Below are 23,927 nucleotides of genomic sequence, written 5' to 3' on the forward strand. Positions count from 1 at the left end.
GTTTCTCAGTTGAATAATATGCACCATCCCCGTTTAACATAGTAAGCGCGAATTAAGCAAAACAACAAAACCTATTTGTTGTTGTACTTAATACAGTCGGGATGTTTTCTGGGACCATAATGGGTACTTACAACCTTAATAAGTATTTGGAACTCTTTGCTCTAACCTAAAGTGGGCCAATTCCCGGTAATTGTTACTTGGATGCTATTTACGTTTTGAATTAAACTGCGAGTGTTTAAGTAAAGGCAAATTGTTACGTTCCTGTTTACATATTTTGAGACGAATTTTCAATATGGCGTCTCACGGCAATTAGCTGGGGTTACGTTACTTAAATACAAGTGCCGAAACCATTTACTTTGGAATTATTTCTACTTGTTATTGGATATGTCCACATAATTTAAGTTTTAACACGGAACAGATACTTTTAACCTTTTATTATTTCCATGGAAAAAAACTGTGCACAGCCATAATATTATTTGCATTAAGTTGCTTAATTAGTATCTATAAAGTGTCAAACTTAAAGTTTTACAAGAAGAAATTAAGTAAGTAACTACGCTACAAAAAAAAACTTCTTAAAAGACTCTCGCTAATTGGAAATCAAATATAATCACATCCATTTTCGAGTTTCATTCCATTTATGATGCTCAGAAAAGGTTAGCTGTACACGAAGTATATTCACGAGGATGCCTTTAGCAGGATAGCAGTGCAAACGTCAGTCTTGTCGGACGCCGCGCCGCAAAGTAATAACAGTCGTTGCTAATGGATTGTGGTATTTAGGTAGCTGCCTCCCTACATGTTTAGGCATTAGCCTTATTTTATCTATGACTTCGTTCACCACTTACACAGTTCTGGCCTCCTGGTACTTTGCTTCGGAAGAAATTTTTCAGTTCAGTATTTTTGTGAAAGCTGTTTAATGGGTCGTGGTACATTTATGTGCTGTTTTTCGAATGTTTCCTTCCATTAGTGTTGCTTGCTACAGATTTCTGTTCACCTGGTACTCTTCTATTTGAGATCTCGTGTATTATTATTTTAGATTATTTACGTTAGAAAGTTTGTGTTAGCAATAATGTCAGGTTAATGCATGTGCGACCGTCTTCACATAGGTACAAAACAGTTACTTTTGAAAAGTGATTTCATAGGCATTTAAATAATGGATCTGATTTTGAAACATGTTTTGTGCTACTTTGAAAAGGCATTTATACGATCAGAAGACCTTTATTTTATTCAACCAAGGGACTTCTCTCTGGTTAAAGTATTGTATAGAAAATAATAATTAACAAAATTTATAGCCTAATTTGTCGAAGTAACGACCTACCTTTTCTGCAGACTGAAAATTTTCATTTCATTTATTTAAAAAGGCACTTGAATAATTAATTAAAACAGATCCAAAAGAGGAAAAAGTCTTGAAAAAAATACGTTTAGATCTAGGTAACCGGGGTGAACTAAATTTTAAAATTCACATTGAATTAGGTTTTCCAATGAAACGGTCGCGAGTACTTGACTCACGACACAATACAACAGTGACAAAGAGCCCCTAACGACCCCGAATTTATCGTGAACTTTCCACTAATACCGTCATTAAACAACCCTTTGTTTTCTTCTTTGATAAAAACGCCTCGAAGCACCTCGGAGTTCGTAATTTTTATCTTTCCCTGCTTGAATAGTCACCTTAGGAACAAAAGCAAATACTTTTGAGACAGTGACAACAGCTGTCTCCATTCTCTGCAATAGGCCTATGTTTATTAATTTAAAGTTCTGATTTCAACCAGTTTGTGTTTGTTTCGTCAATCTTTTGCTAAAAGTGGTTCTTACAACATAATAATAATTAATTTTTTATTATATTATAATATTTACAAAATATTTACATTGATTTTAAAAATTAAAAATAAACTTATATATATATACAACTTAAAACTAATTATATATAATTATAATTAATTAGAAGTCGTGAACATGTAAATTAATATTAGGATAATGCATTTTGATAATGATTATATACCGATGTTATGTTGGGTTATAATGACAAAAATTTGGACGCTTTTAATTTAAAAAAAAACGACATTATTTTAATGTATTTTTTTTTAGATTTTTAGTTATTGTTACTCTTTACAAAATCTTAAGTTATGAAGTAATTAATATGACTCTTCGCAGGTGGCAGGAAAAAGTAGGGTTGGCATTCTACGAATCCATGAAGATATTTTACGTAAAAATTAGTTCAACGCAAAATTTAATAAAGTTGGATTATGTAAGAAGGCGCTGGCAATTTTAAATAACTAGGTATAATATGAAAAAAAGCTATTCTTGTAAAATTTCAACCACCATTACGTTATGAGCACAGTTAGCAAAATCGTATTTTTTACAATTCCTGTGTCTTTAATATTAATCAGCATGCTTTCAATTTGGCTACAGTGTAGTTTAATTACGAGCCACGCCAGTTTGTGTGAAGTTTCATACGAGAAAATTACATTATGCTCTGAGTAAAATCCGTCGGCTTTCGTACCCAGCAGGGTGCATACAATTGAATTATTTAAGGTATTATGACGTTAAATTGCCCGGCGGAGGCGAGTATACCGTAATCAGGTAAGAAAGCGGCGGGCGGCCCGTCTGAGACAACCCTAAGATAACCCTTATAATACGCTCGGCAATTATTAAAGTGTTGTTCGTGTTAACTTGTACGCAAACGAGTGTCGTGTAAACACGTAAACTCAAAAGAAAGACGCATTAAGTTGATGTATGTGAACACCGCTTACAAAGGCGGGCATTTGTTAAGCATTTTGGCTACGTAATTTTATCCTTATTAGCAGCATAAATAAAGTCAAATATTTAGACGGCCACAATTTCTTATATGTCGTATTTTGCGTACATGTAAATTGAAATGTGCCGATGTAGTAAACATTTTGTTTTTATTTCCTGTCTCGAATTCTTTCACCCTGGAGTATAACGTACTTGCGGTGAGCTCTTTATCCCCTCTTTATGCGAAAATATAAAGTATATAAATGACTGCCCAATAAAGTTTATCGGATGTGTTTCTCATGAGAATATGTCAGGCCATTATTCCAAGGGTTCTCCCGACGGTCAAAACTTTATGCTTAACTCTTCAAACTCATTGATAGGCACTTTGCCTCTAATTTTACCGTAAACAACTGTCAGACACAAATGTTTTAGCCTTTTGACTATAATATTATATTATGTAACAACGATTGCCATCGGCGTTGGATGATAGGCATATTAAATATTGTTTTCTCTTTTCGAAATTCGTGGAAATAAAAAGCTATTTTATGTTGCCCTTTCGATGCCATTCGGCATGACGTATTGATTATTATTAAATGCTTATAGTATTATGATAGTTTTCATTTTACATTTTCAGATGTTTTTTTATCAAAATACTCTTTAATTTTTTAAAGAACAAATTTTGTTGTATTTAGTTTTTCCTCTTAGTCGTATGTAGATGTAAATATGCATAGAATGATTTGTTGAAATTAAAATAAATTCCTCAACAACCAGTTCCTCTTTTCGGATAAGTCGTTAAAAGCGCAAAGAACTCCCTCGATTGGCTAAATTATATTCCTGATCTGAAATTGAAAAATCTGCTAAAATCTTGTTTGAGTGTTCATTCACCGCCCGGTTCCAGGAAACTTTCATAACAGAAAAATGATAAAATTCACGTTGCACCCTTTTAGTTTTATTTCATAGCCGCGCATTCACAAAATCACTTATGCATTTTTGTTAAAATTGTTCAAATATTCCACTTTTAGAAGAAAGTTTTCTAGGAATGTAGAATGTGTTTTATCGAAACTGAAACGAATTGGAATTGTTAGAAACACGTTTGATTTTCCAATTTCCTTCTTTCTTTTAATAATGGCCAAAATCTTTGAGATAAATGTTGTTTGTTAAAGCCTAAAAAAGGCAAAATTATTGAACCGATATTAAAAGTCTTTCACTATTCGGAAGCTAGAGTATCCCTGAGTATATTTTATCCGGGTGCGGGAAGAAGTTTACCCAGAACAAGGGCGATACCGCGAAAAACAGCTGATGATTCATATAGGACACGCGTGTGTGGGGACAGTTTCCCGCCCCAATCCTAACACAGGAGACAAAAGACTCATTCTAATCACCATTGTCTAGTGCTCAGAAAGTTCTAATAAAAAAATTCGTTTCATATCATTAATGGATCATTTTCGAGGTAACATCAAGATTCTTAATGATATAACCAGCATAACACAAAATCCAATTACAATAAAGCAGCATTCAGACAAACCTGTGGCGCCTTACTTACATTCAGGCTGATTGTATACAAAGTCGGTTTAATTTAGTGAAACACCGAGCTAACCTAGTTACCCCAGCATAAGTGCAGTTAATTTTCGAGATTAGCATTTGTGTGAGACAATTAGTCGTGAGTAAACTTTAAATAGAGCTTTTGAATAGACTTATTGCCTTGCTTGGGCGCTTAGCTGGAGACCGACTAAAAACCGGGGGCAAAAACTTAAGCTGGTAAGTACACTTCTATTGAACGGAGTGAAGCGGTGCAATTACGTTAGTCCTCTGCCGGTAGTCGCGCCCCGGCGGGCACAAAGACTCGCCCTTGCTTTCATTTTCAATCATCATTTTGTTGAGATTTCTTGCTTATTGCATTCATTGTACGGAAGTCTTAATATCGCGCCGATTTTAAATGAAGTGCGCCACAATGCTGCATTCAATTTGCGATATCAGTATTGATTATTTTTTCACACGCTTTTTTTATTGCGTTTGCTTTTGTTAAATTGTGAATGAATGTTCGTAACTTTTGATCTACGCAATCGGCATGCTAAAAACGATTTGGATTATTGGATTAATTGATGCTTGTTTTTACCCAGTAAAAGTACTCGAATCGTTTTTGGCATTCATATTTCATGTAAATACAAAGTACCTTTTGTACTCAGTGAAATGTATCAGATTAATACGAAGAAAAAGTACCATCTAGTCTCGCAAATAACAGCTTATCACCCGATAATTATTATTTATCATTACAGCTCTACCTCTGTTTTCCGTTATCCCGAGTATTTCCATGAAAATAGTCTCTTCATAATACGTATCTTTTACTTAGGCTAATTACACAATATTACCATTACATCGTAAAACATCCTGTTTGCATTTAACATCAACATAGGTAATTGGTTGAAATATATTCCGTATTCTCGTTGAACGATTTGAATGGCTATCGTAAGCGCGCAAGGAAGAAATTGCAGCAGTAAGTACAATCTATGCCTTCGAGTATTCTATCCGCGTACATGGTCCCGCAAATACTGCAATGGGAGACGAGTTTTGTCGCAGGGAAATCTGACTAGACATTAGGTTCTTGCGTTTACGACTGTACATTCACATTCTGAATGTATGTGTGCAATCTTCACATATCCTCATAGTTTGTTTAATTTAATCTTCAGAATCTTCAGAATGTGTTTGCACTTAGCTTTTATTAATGAAATGTTATTGTTGTGTTTCTGTTCTGAATGAGCTCTACGAAATTTTCCTCATTCTGGTACCTACTTATCATTGTTAGCAGAAATATTTGCACATACTTTTATATTTCGGTACTGGCCACAGAAAGTCAGTTTATAGTATGGGAAATATTAGGATCTTAAAGAGATATTATCTACGTTCAACCAATTCAATAAAGCTCATTAACATTTTGCTTTCCCATGAAATTTAAATTGGCACCAAAATATTCAATCCACGGCCTGTATGCTGTAGATTTAAATTGCTAACCAACTTTTGTCCGAAACTGTACATAGACTAATCTAGTTTTACTGTTCGTTAAAGGTACAAACTCACGAACTTCCCATAGCAGACTGAACAAATAATGTACTACGTGTTGCAAAGTACCTTTGTCTTTGAATTTCTCGTATAGATACAGGCACTAACTAGGCTAGGCTTTGAAATATTACCGTGAACAGATTCGGGGAGTCGGGCCGCCACTACTCTATCCGTCTCCCGCTTTGCCCGACGTATGCAAGTGTCGGCGTGACGTTAACGGCACTAGGGAGACAGATCGTCGCTCATTTACAAAATATTAGCTCCCCCTTAATTGGCTAACTTTCCACGAATTATCTTACGTAACTAGCAATTAGCCGGCTCTAGTTAGTTTATCTCTTAGTAATAAGGATTTATGTACGTTCATACAACTTTCGTAGGGAATATATTACTAAATTATTTATAACACCAGTCTAAAACGTACAGATCTGAAACTACTTTATATAAGTATTATTTAATTAAACGTCTCCATACCTACATAAAGTTCAGTGCAAACAAATGACCTACATATTTATTTGGGTTACTAAGAGCGGTTGGTTTGCGAAGTGTACCAGCAAGATTCTAATTACATTGGCAATCCTTAATGTAAGTATTAAATCTAAGTAGATTTAGTTTAATACAAAAGTCTTAAAAGTACAAGCAGATAAATAAGGTCTCTTGTTGACCAGCGTTAATGAAACGCAAACAATCCCTGAGTAAATTCTGAGATGCAAACTCGGTACAAGTTGTTGTATTCCTGTACTGTGCACACTACTCTTTGATGTGCTTCTTTTGTGCAGTTTCAATGCGGAATTACAAGTGAATTCATTAATTACTTAGCTTTGAATTTTATAGACGTGTTTTGTTTACTATTTGTATTTAGAGATTTATTAGGTATCATTGTACATTGGGTATAGGTGACCTATTTTTGTCTGTACGGATGATACTTTAATATTTATTTTCGGTATTCACTAAAAAAAATATTGTAGGGTAATAATTTAATAACGAACCATATCAATATTGTAACGAGTTTTCCCATGCAGAAAATTCACTCACGCACGAAGTTAGTATCCATCAGTCAACAAGCATTTAAACCGTGCAGTCGGAATGACGTAAGCGGTTACATTGTTAGTGGTTGTCGGCATAACACAACACAAATTCGTTTCTGCAATCACGGACGTGGACGTTCGAAATCTGATTTACCGCTGATTTGTGGTCAGGTGCGGCTGCGTATATGTACGTACCTACAGAGCGCACTGACTACCCACACATACCTACGTACGCCGTTCCTACACTACGTACTACGAACCAAGTTATGCCCCAAATATAACTCATATCACCTGTCGTTCCGCTTGAAATATCGTCGCGGAACGATTTTATCACCCACGATGATGTTTCCTTTATTGTTGAATACATTATCAAAGTTTGTCCTTTAATACCCTGAAAATTGACAGGCTTCGTTTTACGACTTTCACATTCCATGTTAGAATTCCGATGACAAAAATAACAACTATGAGATATTCGGTTTCAAAGTTTGTTTTTATAAAAGTTCATTTTTTGTTCGACGTTTATTTTATTCGATGCTTTTCTCGTCAAAATATTTCTCAAAGCATGCATTTAAAATAGCAATGTTGACGTTTTTTACACAGGGATTTTTAAAAACAAAACGATTCAACCAGACTGACAGACGAAGGCTTTAAACTTAACACCCCATTCTGCGTCGGGGGTTCAAATAGAATCGTCTATAAAATGCTACAAATTGAGGTCTAGCGCGGTAAACAAGAAAAAGGGGGAGGTATCAGTTGCCAAGCAGGATCGAGTTACTTGCACCCCGCTTGTGTTATAGACAGAAATGAGAACTTGTAAGTTGCGTAGTACCTCAGCAAACTGTCAAACCTGTTTCATTTACGTCGAGCAACTACTTATTTACGTCTAAATTTGCCGACGGGGAGACAGATAGCGGTGCCATACACATTATGGACTTTTAAGGACTTTTCAGTCACATTGCCATAACTTTACTCGTAAATCATAGAGTACTTTGTATTGCGGAAGTTTTAGCTAAATGTAACTTTAACATGCCTACCTAAATGTTCTCAAACTGCGATGAATAATACAGTCACATTTTGTAAAACGAAAAAATCACTTTGACAATAAATTATAAAAGAATCTTTGTCCAACGGTGAACTGAGGTGAAAATAATGATCGAACTTGGAAAACATTTACGCGAAAGATATTAAGGAACGATTATTGGTTATTGCGCAAAACTTTCTTTGTTCGACTCATGATAATAGGCGAGGGAATTATTATTATGAACAGACTTTTATTATATTGCGAAGAATGAGTATTCCTTACAGATGTTCTTTTTATTGGAGTTAAAATTGTCTTAAACTTAAAGTTTAAGAAGTGAGACATGTGTAGTGCTTTGGGAACTACCACGGGAATATCCTAGTAGAGAATTCGAGTTACCCGTCAAACTAGAGCCGGTACACAACAAAGCCATTACCAGTAGACGCGGGGCCCAATCTTATTTTCTAAGTTTAGGAATCGGAAAGTTGTTCACAAACGTCGAGGTATGAGGATGGAACAATCCAACACGTATGCGACTTATTGCTAATGCTGTTTCTAGTTTCTTAATAAAATAATTTGTTCGCATTGAATTAATTTTACGTGTTGTTCGTGCGGAGCCTGCAGTGTAAAACCACATGTTTATAGTCGCTTTTGTTTTACGCTTTTTGGATGCTATCCAACTTTATAAATATTTATTTTAATTTCGTAGTAAGCTCTTCATATTTTTTGTTTATACATACATGTTCCAGCTTTTCCATGAAATCTGAGTGATAAGCTAGTGCAGTTCAACAGGCTAAACTAGCAGCATGTTAGCGGCGAAAACAAAATGCGCCTATTCATTAACATTTCCGAAAACATATCAACAAAGACTGGAAAAGCAAATTACCCAGTCCCTACAGGTAAAAGCGTTTAAGGGACATATAAGGTCACGTCCAACATTTTGATTGCTATCACAAATGTATTGGCAATGGGAGACCGAATCTGATTTACCTCTGATTTGCGGCCGAGTGAATCACGCGCTAACATCCGCGTGGTATTAAGCGTACGGCATTGTGTTTACAATGAATTTATTTCGGTCCACGACACATGCTTTTGAAGTAACACTTTTTGGTTAACTTAATTAAAGTGAAATTTAACGAAATGTGACAATTTAAAAAGTTGCATCGAATTCTTTTGTCCATTATTTCTGGTAAATACTGGTAATGTCTTCCAGAATTTAAATCAACGATATAATGATATGTTTGTAAGTAGGTATATACAAGTAGATATGTAGATATGATTTACATAACTTATCTTTCACCAGCATAGACGAGTGAACTCACTCAGTGAGTTGAACAGCATCAATAAAAATTAAAAAGTTAAATTCTTCGCTACAAAAGCTTAGTCACAATCTCCATTAAGCGCAACATTTAATAAAGACAGAACTCATAATCCAACAAAATAAAGTGTCAGACGTATAAATCAATGAATTGAACAGAGATTCAGCCGAGGCGATTGAATATATTATCTGTTGCCATGAATGCGCTAATGTTGGAGAATTTAATCGGGGAGCGGTGGGAGCGGAAGAGAAACGTTCGCTGGATTTACGAGCGAAAAAGCTTCCGCACCTTTCGACGTTCACGCGAAACTACAGCCATTTTTGTATATAACAATTTAAATAACTAGTTTATATTAAATTATGGTGATGAGAAAATGAGGTGTCTACAGTAGTGGTGATGTTGGGCTATTTTTCTTTTTATAGGTTAGAAATTGCGCAAGAGTTTTCGTTAGTATAAGCACTAGGAATATGTTCTCGTCGAAATGTTTGGGTTGCAAATTTTTGATTTGTGAGAGCATTTGTGAAATTGATTTAATAGTTCACAGCTTTGACATCTTTACGTGTCTAGAGGCCTATAAGTATTCATTGCAGATTGTAATTTGTAATTATAATTATGCCCATACATTTATTCTAAGCCCAGATCAGATAGAGATTGATTTCGCTTTCCATTCATCGTCAGTCAATACCGCGCTGAGTTGTAATTTCTACATACCTAATAATTTAATCAATACACATGCATAGAACACCTATTATTAAATTGTAATCCATATTAACCTATCTGATTCCACAGGTAAAGTGATATCAAACAGATTAGGTTATACAAACTTGCTTCTACTGAAAATGCTTTACATTCCACACAATTCACACAGAAAATAGGAAAACGGCCAAGTGAAAATGCACACGGCGACCTCGACCGGACTCAATTTACACCACAATCAATGAATGTGAAAAGCTCCTTATATTTGATCAAATTATTTGTATTGTTCACCAGACAGTTGATTTCAATTCCAGACATTTATCTAGTAACAAGTTATTTAACAAGCAGGGTACAAAATTTCGTCGAGCATAATTTTTAAATAGCCCTGGAAAGTGCGATCGCCGAATTTGCTTTTCAGATATTTAGACGTCTCCTCGCTTAAAGGATTACGCCTCATAATGCCCAAGGAGCATTGTTGTAGCTTGATAAAATTTAATTTGTCACAAGGAACGAGTCCTCCATCCAGCCGCGAGGCCGGCCAAACGAACCGAGGAAAGTAATGATCACATGAAATCCCAGATCAAGAATTAAGAGCACTTTTGTTTTAGTAAACCGACCGGAATAATAGCTGAAGTTTGGCGTCGCCATGCCGACAAATGATTTGATGGGCTTCATCAGCACTCGACAACGCTCGGGTAATGTTTCGTTGCGCGACCTATAAATGAAAAAGTTGCTCGAAACAAACTCTACGTCGAATGATGTACGATAGAAATGGATTTTAACAGTGTTTTTGCGAGGCGAGTCAAAAACAGCGTTGCAATCTTCGTATACCCTTTATGTGTTACATTTTGTCGGGTGAAGCCCTGAATAGGCGGCCAGTCTCTTTGATGGTATTGAAAGAGAAAATGCTTATCGCACCATCGCCCGTAAATAGCCGAGTGGGTGTCGAATTTCTCTACACATGCTACGAAAACACACTTATCCTTTTTACTTAAACTGTTTTCACATCCCTTCTCAATACGCTGAAACTATTCGTCTGAGTCTTGCCCTTTTGAATGTATAGGCAGGTATTTTTATTGGGTATGAGACCTATATGTTTTATTTGACGTAATTTATGCAGGTCATTTTTATCCTTTTATTTATTTTCGTGTTCTTGAGTACTCTTTTGTATCTTTTGACAATAAGACATCAATTGAACGAGGGTTTCTCTTGTATTTGTTGGTGAATTGAGTAATTGTTTTAATGATTACAATTATGAACATAGACATTTGGTAAATGGGCCTTCATTTGTATCTGGTAAAGTTTATTTAATGTTTGGAAATTCTAAAAAGCAATGTTAATAAATAAAGGTATATTTACGGTGGAATAATACTGAATAAAGCCCCATTTACATTCTATAAATCAAAGCTGGTACACGCTCTAGCCATTAAAATATGTAATCAATTATAATTGAATAATGCACAAAGGACGAAGAGTATCTGGAAAATAATTTTCACGTTATCATTACCACTTTACACTCATCTTTGGATTGAAAAAGCTAATGGTTTGGAACAAGTCGAGGTGGTTAAAATAAATCGGCGACATTCCATTTCCTGCAGTAAGTAATGCGACCTCATGATTCCGTTTTAAAAATTGAATTTCACGTTATCAAGTTATCAAACTCTTAGTTGAGGGAACGTTGTTAGCACTTCAGCCTGAAGGGGAAAGTAACTGGGACAATGACATTGTAACAAACAGCATTGATCTGTTAAATAATATTATTACACTCAGATAAATCATGAGTGATCAATATTCTTATCTCATAAGAAAGTCTAATAAGGTATTCCGTTTGATAACAATTAACATTTAACAAGCAAAGTTTGATGGCAAGTTTAAATCTCGTGTTTCGACGTTATTTGGCAAATTAATTCACAAACTTTATCTTGAGGCACGCGAGTGAAAGATGTTTTTGCAGACAGAGTTTGTTACTTAATAATTCCTTGATTGTAGTCTGAGCTCTCCAGATTTTAAGCCCATAAGTGATTTTCCTGTTTACATTACTCCGTTGACAAAGTCAAGAAAGGCGGTTTTTTGTCTCAATTTCATTTTATTTTTCTGTGAAGAAATACTTGGAAATCACGAAATGTCAGTAGTTAAAATAAAACTGGAAATATTTTCCGTGAATTTGAGAGTCAGTTTGTTTATATTTGTTTGGAAGTAAAAAAATGTCCAATAAGGTTCGCAGAATTCATCGATCCAGCTAATGGATTTTGCTTTTGGAAAGTCCTTTGTGCCTTTGGATTGGTCTGGTCCTATGTTGGCCACAAAAAGCCCACTTAATTGAATGGAATTGTGTATCATATGCCAGTCCGGTGGCAGAACACGATATTTCCTTAGCCCAGGTACGCCCTCGAAACCGTTTGTTTATTGTTTTCGTTTGTGAGAAAATAATTGCCAAATAATGAAAGCAATTAAAAAGCGGGATTAAGTTACAGTAAATAAATATTTTTTAATTATGAATATAACGTTTTATTTTGTTTCGGTGGACTGAATGAAAAATCTTTTGTTTCATCTACAGTTGCAAGCCTCAGGTGACCATAACCTTAGGCACCGCAAGATTTAATCTGAAAGTGGTCCCTTTAATTTTACTGTGGTTAATAAGTTCTAAATCATTTACCTGTAGCTTTAAATATAAAAATTACTTAGAATGGCTTATGTAGTCATTAGTATAAAAAGAAAACTAACAAATAACATTTTTTTTTCATCAGGAATCAAAATGAATCACAGTCGGATTACATTACCTACCTCTTATGTAAAACACGCCCGTTAAATACCAAGAGTCCTCCTGTCATTATCAGCACACAGTTTCAATTCAGCGAGATGATCCCCTGTTATTGGTCTCATACCATCTGGCAGTCACTATTTAACGCCTATCATAGTCATCTACGGCGCATTTGTACGTGACTAGGAAGCGCACTGCAAAAGGGCAATTATGTTTAGGTACTAAATGAAAACAAACACTATCGGCTCCAACTAGCCTCCATTGTAAGCCTATCTCTAATATTGAATGTGGCAGAAACAAATAGTGCAGCTTCATTAAATGTCATTGTGATATTCCCGATAATGTGAGAGGAAAATTCGCGAACTGTTTATTAATATGTGGCCATAAGTTATAATAATCGGTTTCAAATTCAACAGGATATTGTTTATGAAATTGATGTACTTCATGTACCTAATTAATGGTTGTTTGTGCCGATATTCTTTAATAGTAGATCGCGTTTAGTTGCCTGATGGTGACATATAGCAAACGTTTTACCGACAACATTATCGATTTGCAACCTGAAATAACATCAAAATTCATAGCCATAATAACAGAAGTTCATAAACAGACATTTATATGGTAAAATCCGCCCACAAGAAATCCGTGAGGAATGCAAACTTTTTGCCCATCGTCATGGGTCATGTGTTTTTAATGTGGTTGAGCAAAAAGTGTGCCGTAAGAGTGGGAGAGCTTGAAAATATACGCAAAAGATTTATCGTTCTATATGCAGTTACAGTACACAATAAAATATGTATTCCCAAAAAACGCAAAGCTGACTGAGTTTTACCGAATAGAGTGAAAATCCATTACAATAGCAAAAAAGGAATGCAAGTTTTTAGGTTTAGGCAAAAATATGTAAATATGACAACAAACGATGGACGTGGATTGATAAAAAAATCTCCGCAAGTTTTGCTGTTTCTGTCGACAAACCAACTCAATGGTGAATGTTGAACAGTTTTATGACAAATATTAAAGTTAAAATCACTAAATATACTTCGTATACTCGTATTAATATTAATGTCCTTTCCCAATCTTTTACTAAACAGCTCGTCTCACTTAATTCTCAATTAGCATGATTACTTGGCTAGCTCGGGAAGATTTTATTTAAATTGTACTGAATGAGCAAATGGCCTTCAAATAAATCTACTTTTTCTAGAAACGTCGAAAGATTTTATAAAATAACATCGGCAATTCCTAACATTTTTGAACACTTAAACAAGAAACTATTGCGTGGTAAGTTGTGAGTGTTGTTTATATGTATTCATATCATATAATGTTTATTATCTACGTCTAATTAAACAGTAATTAAGATGATTATTGTACAACATTACAATTAATCGGTCTGCTCAGAATTTATATTAGTTAATTAATTATGTTATTAAGTCAGTGCTAGAGAACTTCTTGCTCGTAACGTCTACAATCGTTACTCATGTATGATAAAATATCTCTGTCTGTCTGTCTGTCTGTCTGTCGCGCTTTCACGCCAAAACTTAAACCGATTTAAATGTATGTACAGAGAGCCGGAGAAAGTACAGGGGCTGTTTTTTATCCAGGTGCGAGAAGTGGTTCTTTTGGAGGCTGGTGGAGAAAACCGTGGAGAAAAGTTATACGTTTATATAAAAAAAATTTTTTTTTTTCAAAGGGAGTCAATGTCTCTTTTATTATTTATTCTAAATTACATTATTATCTATTTCATAGTATTTAATCTATTTATTCGTATTTAAACTGGTTTCCTATCTGTAAGTTGCGCTACTTGTTTTGTTTTAGGCAAATATTTGTCAGTCAACAGAATAACGGTAAAAGGCAAATGGCGACCCGTACAATGTCTTCAAGTAGTTATAGTGAAGTTAAAACTGAAGAACTTAAGGAAGTGAAAATTACATGCAAACCATTTTTCAGACAGGTACTATAATAATCATCATCTTATTATTGTCCCACTGTACGGCATAATGTAGCCTCGTCTCATAAAGAGGAGGAATGAGTTCTTATCACCACGATGCTTGAGTCGGATTGGTGAAATGGATATGTTCCGATTTTATTTAGAAAGATGATCACGAGATGAGGCAGGGCATTTTAATCGTTTCATACGAAAGATGTCTTCTGCTGGACTATAGGTACCTATATAACGCCTCTCCCAACGGTTCGTCACTGCTCGAGGCGTTGACTGCTCCCCGGCGACAATTGTTAGATGCACTGCCATTCAGTAGGGCATTGGACAGGGCTTCTAATTGAAAGAAATTATTTTTTATGAGAAATAAAAGATATCAATATTATTTGATTTTGTGGAAAAAAATAATAGCTAATTACATCATTGCGTCCCCTAATAAACAGAATAATGTCGCTACAAAATAATAGTTACCTTAGATCTAAGCAATCTTCTAAAACTTTCCATACAATTATCCTTTTCCATTGTATCGTACGTTTAAAAAATCTAAACGTGGATCAGTTCACACGAGTACAATGTCGGGACATGTCGGCTTTAGCCTTTTGACGTAAGTGCTTCAGTAGTTTAGTTGACCAACTCGACGGATACTATCACAGAGTAAGGAAAGATGAGCGGAGATGCTTTAGGTCAGATAGATCAAGTGTCTTCTTCTAGGTCAAATAAGTACGGTGTGCATGAGCAAAGACCAAAGTTACGAGGGTACTAACAAGGCGTTCGGGTACTGCAAGACATCTGTTAACGATTTTTAGTATTACAAAAAATGGGCGGGTTTCAAAGGTGTACAAGGGCGGAGACACTAACGTTCCTCGTCCCCCGGACACCCGCATATGGGCGCGCTACTTTCTTGGGACATTTTCCGTTATGACATCTCCTCCAGTCATTTTGTTCGCCATGGACTCGATGGATACCACTTGTAGACACATGTACATTAATATACTAGTCACAATTCACCTAGAATGCGTTGTTGTAGTTTGAACTCTATTTCAATGCTGCAAGGGTTAAAAATTCAGAAATATTTATTCGCGTATATGTTGTTTTCTCCTGTTATAGTATACTTGTGTCACAAATTGTATTCCTATTCAAGAATTACTGTTCGAATATCCATAACTAGCCAAAGGTTAGGCAACACAATAAGTTAATTACACTTTAACTCAGTAAAATATAACATTAATTATTTTCAAGTTGTAAATATTAAATAAGTGATATTTTATAATTGCCAAGAAACAACAACAAACTCCTTAGTGTTTCTATTTGTGGAATATTGTTTAACAACAGTGCCGACTTGAGGAGCCTATTAAAATGGAACGAGGTTATAAATAGCATCATAATTCACACTTTCATAATCAAAACTCAAGATTTAAGTATTTTTATTGAATTAAGACTTCTATAGGGTAAACTGGGTACGGTTGTGCCAGGGTACGGTAGTGACAGTCGCAGTTGTAACGAAACTATACGTAAAACGGGGGAGGTTGTGAGGGAGAAAGACGTGGCTCACAAGCCTAAACACGTTCCCCAGTATTGCGTTTGCCGGCGCACGACGTTGACGTAAGCAGGAGCCCACATTGCTTTTCAACAATCAAAAGTAAGTATTTTTGTTCGATTTCGTTTCCTAATTACTGTTATTTTTATACAGATAGATTATCTTGTTATTTTTTTCTTTAAAAGTTGAATATTAATATTTAAACAAGTGATTTCTTTTTACGTAAAGTATTTGGCAAAATCATGGCGATTTTTTGTTTTCAAAATGATGCGTTGGGTACGGTTGTGTACTCGTAAATTTTTTTGGGTACGGTTGTGACGAATATCTTTACATATAATAAATCTCATATTATTGTTTTTTGCTTTTAGATGTCCAGGATACGTTTGCGGAAGACCGAAAGAGCGCAGTGTGATATCAAAAAATAAAAAGATGCCGATGAAGAAGTGAAACAAGGGATTTCGTACGTGTAGCTCAAGCTACAAGCCTTTCTACAGCTACAAGTTTGAACAGAGCAAATGTTGTTTTGTTGATTGTTAAAACTATGTTTGTAAGCTTATTATGTTAAACATTTCTACAATAAAAGATATTATAGACCATTTTGATATATGTTTATGCATGTCACAACCGCCCTTGGTATGTGGCCGGTTGTGACACTTTCCCATTTTTTTTTAAATTGATCTTATGAGTAATACATTGTATTAAGGAACAATATATGAGTGTTTTTACGTACACAAATGTACAAATTGCGATACAAGTTCCTTTTCTGCGAGCTAATTAGTCAAATATCAAAATTATTGGTGATCAAACGAAAATTGGCACAACTGTACCCAGTCTACCCTAATATTGTACTAGTAAATCCCGAGATTTTTGTATTTCATGAATTTCTTTTATAGTCTTTTATATATGTTTATCTTGGAGAGTCCGAAGTACCTACAGTTGAATCCGTTTATAATGACATCGATGGGACTTAACAAAAACGTCATTCAAAGCGTTTCGTGGAAAGTAAAAAATCTCCTAAAAAGACAAAAACGTAAGAGAGTTAAAATAGAAATAAAATGCAATAAGTACACATGTTTATACATTTTTCTTCTCAACTTCGTAGTGTAATTTACGTCTCAATAAACGGTTGGTCAATATAAGCGGAGTCATAATAAACGGATTCTACTGTACATGTAAAATTATCCGTGTATAATTATTTGTTATATATATGTTTCAGTTATTTGTGGTCGGCGGAGTATGGACGATATATTTTGTGCTCGGCTTATGTTATGGAGCCCCCAACGTGTTTATACCTCAGATAAGAAGAGATGCTAACTCTACGGAGGCCGTCAGCGAAGACATGGCTACATGGCTTAGTATGTAAATATTCGTAATAACTCCAAAGTCAAAGTATTTATTTTCACATGAATACAGTAGGTTCATACGGTGTTACTTTCAGTGTATCCATTCAATATAACTTCTGATTTAACTGTAGAATTAATATTACTGGTTAAACTGAAACTAAATAAAATATTAACGATTGCAAGTAATCGCAATACAGTTTCTCGATATTCATTGCATTTAAAACTTAATTCAATTTGATAAAACGATTACTTAAATATGAATTTTAACCTTTCCAGCTTCAATACACGGGTACAGTGCGTTGCCATGGATACTGATTCTACCAATACTCACTCAACTGTTCGGAAGAAAAGTACCCTTTATTATATTGTGTGTTAATACACTAATTGGATACGTCGTATTTTATTTCAGCACTTCAACTATTGTTCTGCTAATTAGCGAAATAATGCAAGGCATGCTTGTCGGCAGCAATATGACACTTCTGATTGTTATTGTCACCGAATATAGCTCACCGCGATACCGCGGTATATTTATGACAGTTAAATCAACCATATTCTTTTGTGGAGTATGGATAGCCAACGCAACTGGGACTTTCAGCCACTGGAAGAATATTGCTATTTTGGCTTTCATATGCTCGACATTTTCTTTAACTGCCTTTCTATGGCCCGAGTCTCCGTCTTGGCTAGCAATGAATGGTCGGTACGAGGAATGTGCAGCATCCCATCACTGGCTGAAAGGATACGATAAAGACTCTGAAAACGAGCTCGAAAACTTAATAAACTCACAGAAAGAATATAAGACTAAACGGAAAGAAGCTTCGGGGAGACGACTCAAACACATCTTAGAAACAGTAAGGACAAAAGCATTTTACAAGCCTCTTTTACTGTCAATGACTGTTATGTCGCTTTACAATTTCTCCGGAAAGTTTGTGTGTAGCATGTACTCCATAGAGTTAATTAAGAGAATAACAAACAGCGAGTCTACGGCATACACGGGGATGCTTATTTTGGAAGCTGTCACAATATTCAGTATGCTAATTGGGTGCTTGTTATCGAAGTATCTTAAAAGAAGAACGTTATTGCTTTCATCATCTTCGATTGGTATTATGTTTTTGTTTTTAATTTCACTTTATTTGTACTTGATTAATTTATGTTTAATAGCGGAGAATAAGATTATTTCTTTACTGTTGTTGACTTTATTTTCGATGATATTTAGCTGTGGGCCCATGATATTAGCCTGTTCTGTTTACGGAGAATTAACGCCACTGAGATATCGGAGCTCGTCGCTTCCAACGCTCGCCATATTTTCTGAAATATTGATGGCATCTGTTTTAAAAATATCGCCCTACATTTTTAAGATGTTTGGATTGCATGGCGCATTCCTTTTTTATGGGCTTTCGGCGTCTATTTTTGCGTTTTTATTGTTTAAATATCTTCCCGAAAGCAAAGATAAAACTTTATTAGAAATAGAAAATTATTTCAAAGAATATAAAGAGGTTGGTGAGATTTCAAAAGACTTAATGGAAAATAAAGAGACATAAAGGAATTGTGGTGTCAAAATTAATAGATATTATGTGGTATTTGTATTGTAAATACTATTTATTTATTGTTTCTAAACTAAATAAATTGTACATTTACTGCTGCCGTTTAATTTATTTAAGATGTGCTATTTGGTGGAGCTGTTTGGTTTAGTTATACGACAAAACAAGTACCATACGACACCAAATCTACGACATTCACCAAATCAGAAGACTTGCATAATAGATCATAAAGGAACAACATCATACTGGCTCTAATACAGCTGGTAGTACGCCAACGGTGGAAAGACCTCGTCGGAATAGGTATATCCTTTATGCCAGCACTTCTGCAGTACAACAGGCCATGGTTTTCGAGACTGTTGAAAGGTTCAACAATGACAGCCATGTAGAGCAACACAGGATATGCCTAACTTTAGGCATGTAGCGATGCGACACATGATGTCATCCAGTTGTATGGTACACTAGTACATTACCTATGTAGGCAATTAAATGAGTAGGTACCTAGTTAGTTTTCGAATTTGTATATTTAGAGAAAAACTAGTTTTACAGCCTTTTAAATTATCATCCTTACTTGTACACGTACGTGAAACATCAGACCGAGCGAGAGGGCTTCCGTTGGTATTGTGTCCTTTTCTAAAAAAGTAAACATGACAAAACCAAACCAATCAACTAAATTAGAAAACCACCATCTTAGATTTAATTTACTCTTCCTCAGTATTAATAAATAAATTATTATTAAAATACAAAGAATCGATTAAAGATATTAATTATAGATACTTAAGTAGACATATTTAAGTACTTACAAAGTTTATGAATCATCTTTTGATAAATCATGATCATGATCTATAAAACTTTCTACCATTTCTAAAAAAAAACATTCGTTCAATTTGAGCTGGCAAGACAGCAGACAAGGACAGAGTACCAACGGGGCCCTCTTACAAGGGATCCCTTTCGGCTCGCTACCACATTTAAAGAAATAGCTACCTTAAGTGTATGACTACAGATTTCATTTTAGCTAAGCAATTCGTCTAGAAAAACGTATAATGTCTTTCTACACGTGATACAAAGTTGTTTTTATCATTAGCATTGCCAGTGTTCAATTAGTAGGTAAGTAAATGTATCTTAATCGTAGTAGTCAATTAATAATTGTCAATACGTGTTTAATTGTGTTATCACGCACTTTTTACAGAATTTGAGGTACGGAGGCAAGAATTTAAACCTTTTAAATAAATCAAATATACCTACCTAATGAAGGGCTACGTAGACCAATTACATGGAGGTAAATCATTATCTATCTTGTTTATAATAAAGAGGAAACATTTTATTGTTTGTACCCCAAGAGCTCCGAAACTACTGATACGATTTGAAAACTCTTTTGCAGTTGGAAACTACACTCTTCCCAATTTACATAGGCTATATTTTATCCAAGTGCGGGAAGTAGTATCTTCTTGAACCGTGTGCTGCCGCTGGCATACGCTATTGATTTAATACTTTAAATAAGTGTGTTTGTGAATTAGACTAATCGTTACTTAATCACGCTGGTAAGGCTGAATCGATTTTAATGAAACGTAACTTATATATCAGATTAACATTAGTACTGAATAGAATAACAGTAGTTCTTTTGGGATAGAAGCAATCTGTAGCAACAGCAGTTTAAAGTTGTTTTTTGTCGTTGATTACCTAAGTTGTATAATGATTAATAAATTCCACTTTTGGAAGCATTTTGCTAAATTGTAGCCGTGAAGGCTTGAAATGATGACACATCAATATAAGTCCTGTTCCTGACGATGTTTGTGCTTATTTTACTCATTCTGATGAGAACTTCACACAATGAGAATAACATACAAGACCCTATGTCGATTTTGGGCCCAAGGACACTGAGCAACAAAAAGTAGACAAAAAAAAAATGCAAAAAAATAAAACCGATTACTCCAAATACACGAATGAAATTCGTGTATGTACCTGCAGTTTGAATTCTGTTTTGAATATGTTTTTCAATAGTACTTTTTTTCTCTATAACTGCTTTTTATATTTCTAATATACTTTTTCATACTTATTACATGCATACTAAACCATTTCTCTTAAAAAAAAAAAACATTGAACCTTAATAACATCACTTATATGCCAGTAAAGATTGTTTTATTAATGCAGCTGCTATACAATAATTAAACTGTAATAGACAGCAGTGTTGCTGGAAAGTTTGTTCATCACCGCTTCTTCTTTCCAGCCGTAACACTTGAAAGTGGTGAATTTTTGTGAGTGCTGTCCTTCGTAATCATTGACGTCAAAAAGTGCTATCTAATTAGCCCACTTTCAATAAATGATTTTCACTTTTACTTTAAGCTGTTTACAAAATAATTAAAACAAATAAACAGACAGACAGTAACAAAAGTTATGTTCTTAAAACCTACTTTAACGTTAGCTTAGTATATAACCGTATTTGTGTAGATTAAATAATTAAACGCAACTTAAACCTAAACGTATTCATCGTGTATTTTGCAGAAGTAGCCTTTTGATTTCCGAGGTTGGCTTTGGTAAAAAATTTAAAAGGCATTGTTAAATATGAAGCAAAATAGCACAGGACGTATCGAACAAATCAATCAAGTAGACTGTTCAGAACAAAGGATATTTTTCTGGGTACCATTTTTGAGGCAGGTTAGTAAACATTCCTTTGTTTCATTCATGTTTTTAATAGTATTCTACTTGTTATAGCATCTAGACATCTAAAGTACTGAAAATTTTTCCAATGGTTCAAAGTGAAATAGGATTTTAAATCTGCATTTCCTGGTAACAAAGAACCGTTTGTTTTTCAGCTATACGTATGCACAGTATGCTCATCAATATTTTTTATGTTGGGATTATGTTTCGGCGCACCGATAGTCTTCATACCACAGTTGAGGAAGAACGCGAATTCTACCAGTGAACCCTTAACGGAAGACATGGCATCATGGTTAAGTAATTATCTTCGTGTTTCTAATATAAATAAGTACACAAAGCTCGTGGCTTAGTTACAGCCGCACCGATTGAGCATAGGGTTAGCAATAATCGGTCCCTGGTCGGGGGAACAGTTTAGGCTAGAAGCTGACCCACCATCGTTTGGGGGAAAGCTGGGAAGATTTTAAGTAAATACATGACGAGTTCATTGTTTCTGACATTTCAAGGCACGGTTCTAATGGAAGCTATATTTTTCATTTCAGCATCCGTTCTGGGTTACTGTTCAATACCATGGGTGATTATCCTGCCAATACTCGCTCAGCATATTGGAAGGAAGATACCATTCTTAATAGTAACAATGGTGACATTTGTCAGCTTCATAGTTTTCTACTGCAGTACGAGTCCGATGCATCTTTTGATCAGCGAAATACTACAAGGTGTTACACTTGCCAGTAACATGACAGTCCTCATCGTTATAATCGTGGAATACTCCTCACCTAGACATAGGGGGGTGTTTCTGACGATAGAATCCTCGATTTTCTATTGGGGAGTGTGGATTGCAAACGTGACTGGAACCTTTAGTCACTGGAGGAACATCGCTATAATTGCTTTTGTGTGCTGTCTGTATTCCTTGACCGCGATCATTATGCCCGAGTCACCATCGTGGTTAGCTATGAACGGGCGCTTTGAGGAATGCGCCAAAGCGCATCGCTGGCTAAAAGGACATCACAAAGAATCGGAAGATGAACTTGAAAGTCTCATAAAATCTCAAAAAGAATATCGAAAAAAATGTGCTGAACGTTTAAAAACAACTTCGTGGTATAGTAGATATCGAATTATTAAAGAGACCATGTCTGCTAAGGGTTTTTATCAACCACTTTTGCTTTCACTGAGTCTTGTATCTTTGTACCATTTTTCTGGGAAATTAGTGTGTACCATGTACGCTGTAGATTTGATTAGTTCCATTACTGCTAGTGAGTCTGCAGCATATACCGGAATGCTCATTTTAGATGCCGTGACAATACTCGGCATGCAAATCGGTTGTGTTTTATCAAAGTTAGTCAATAGAAGAACATTGTTGTTGTCTTCATCAGTCATAGGTATATTTTTCTTGTTTTTTATGTCTCTTTATCTGTATCTAATTAGTTTAAAATTCATAGAAGAAAATGAAATTATTTCCATAGTTCTGTTAACATCATTTTCAGTTGCCATTACTTGCGGTCCTATGATAATGCCAACTATTATCTTCGGTGAACTAATATTTCTGAGATATAAATGTTCTTCGTTGCTCATCATCACATTGTTTTCTGAACTATTAATGGCAACCGTGCTGAAACTCTCACCTCACATATTCAAAGCACTTACACTACACGGAGCCTTCTTGTTCTATGGTACATCAGCTTCCATTTTTGCATTTATTTTGTACAGATATTTACCAGAAACGAAAGATAAAACTCTGCAAGAAATTGAGAATTATTTCAAAGAGTCGCATGAGACTGAAGAGGATGAAATGTTTATTAATGAAAAAACTAATGATCACATTGCTCAGAAATGTTAGAATATTTTTATGCTTTTACTTGAATGACCCAGCAGAATGATTGTGTGAAAGTCAATATAGCTAGAGAGAATGTTATTTTTACCTAAACTATCGGTTTTGGTTTTTACCAAAGCGCCGAAGAATAAGAACATGTGGAGTGTTACATTTATTTGTGTGGATAGTGCGTTCTTTAATTTTCTGTATCTACAAAAAAACTAGTATAACAACCATTTAAATTATCGTATCTACGTCATGCTTTTTGGTTTTTTACTATTAGCATTGCCAGTGTTCTATGTTTCTAATATATGTATCTTTGCAGTTAATTACTGAATGTTTAGTTTCATTTCGTCACCCAGCTCTGTTATTAAATTTCATCAACGAAGCATCTCAAAAATTTCTCAGCTCTGAGAGAAACTTGCTTCTGGCTATGTGTGCCATGTCCAGAGATATAATTTTCTGCATCAAACGCCTGATCCAAACGTCTAACGAGGGTCATTTTAGGTGT

At 35.0% G+C, this 23,927-nt stretch overlaps 1 protein-coding gene, 1 long non-coding RNA gene and 1 pseudogene across 2 annotated transcripts; all 3 read left to right on the forward strand.

The window, feature by feature from the left end:
* The first annotated feature begins 15,987 nt into the window (after positions 1-15,987).
* On the forward strand, positions 15,988-16,669 carry LOC124634495. The gene is made up of 2 exons (XR_006984875.1): positions 15,988-16,175; positions 16,442-16,669. It is a non-coding gene; the product is annotated as an uncharacterized LOC124634495 (long non-coding RNA).
* A 611-nt stretch (positions 16,670-17,280) lies between these two features.
* LOC124634689 lies at positions 17,281-19,005 on the forward strand (annotated as a pseudogene).
* Positions 19,006-21,513: 2,508 nt separating this feature from the next.
* LOC124634690 (facilitated trehalose transporter Tret1-2 homolog) lies at positions 21,514-23,580 on the forward strand. Its single transcript, XM_047170350.1, has 3 exons — positions 21,514-21,606; positions 21,765-21,906; positions 22,149-23,580. The coding sequence occupies exons 1-3, from the start codon at positions 21,514-21,516 to the stop codon at positions 23,441-23,443; spliced, it is 1,530 nt and encodes a 509-aa protein (XP_047026306.1). The 3' UTR covers positions 23,444-23,580.
* The last annotated feature ends 347 nt before the right edge of the window (positions 23,581-23,927 follow it).

The sequence above is a fragment of the Helicoverpa zea genome, chromosome 11 (genome assembly GCF_022581195.2).
Source record: "Helicoverpa zea isolate HzStark_Cry1AcR chromosome 11, ilHelZeax1.1, whole genome shotgun sequence".
NCBI classification, from domain to species: Eukaryota; Metazoa; Arthropoda; class Insecta; order Lepidoptera; family Noctuidae; genus Helicoverpa; species Helicoverpa zea.

Excerpts from the sequence above, each read along its gene's own strand:
- LOC124634690 (XM_047170350.1), top strand. The coding sequence starts at position 21,514 with ATGAAGCAAAATAGCACAGGACGTATCGAACAAATCAATCAAGTAGAC. Across the intron at positions 21,607-21,764 it reads GGGTACCATTTTTGAGGCAG|CTATACGTATGCACAGTATG; the intron begins GTTAGTAAACAT and ends TTTGTTTTTCAG. Across the intron at positions 21,907-22,148 it reads AGACATGGCATCATGGTTAA|CATCCGTTCTGGGTTACTGT; the intron begins GTAATTATCTTC and ends TTTTCATTTCAG.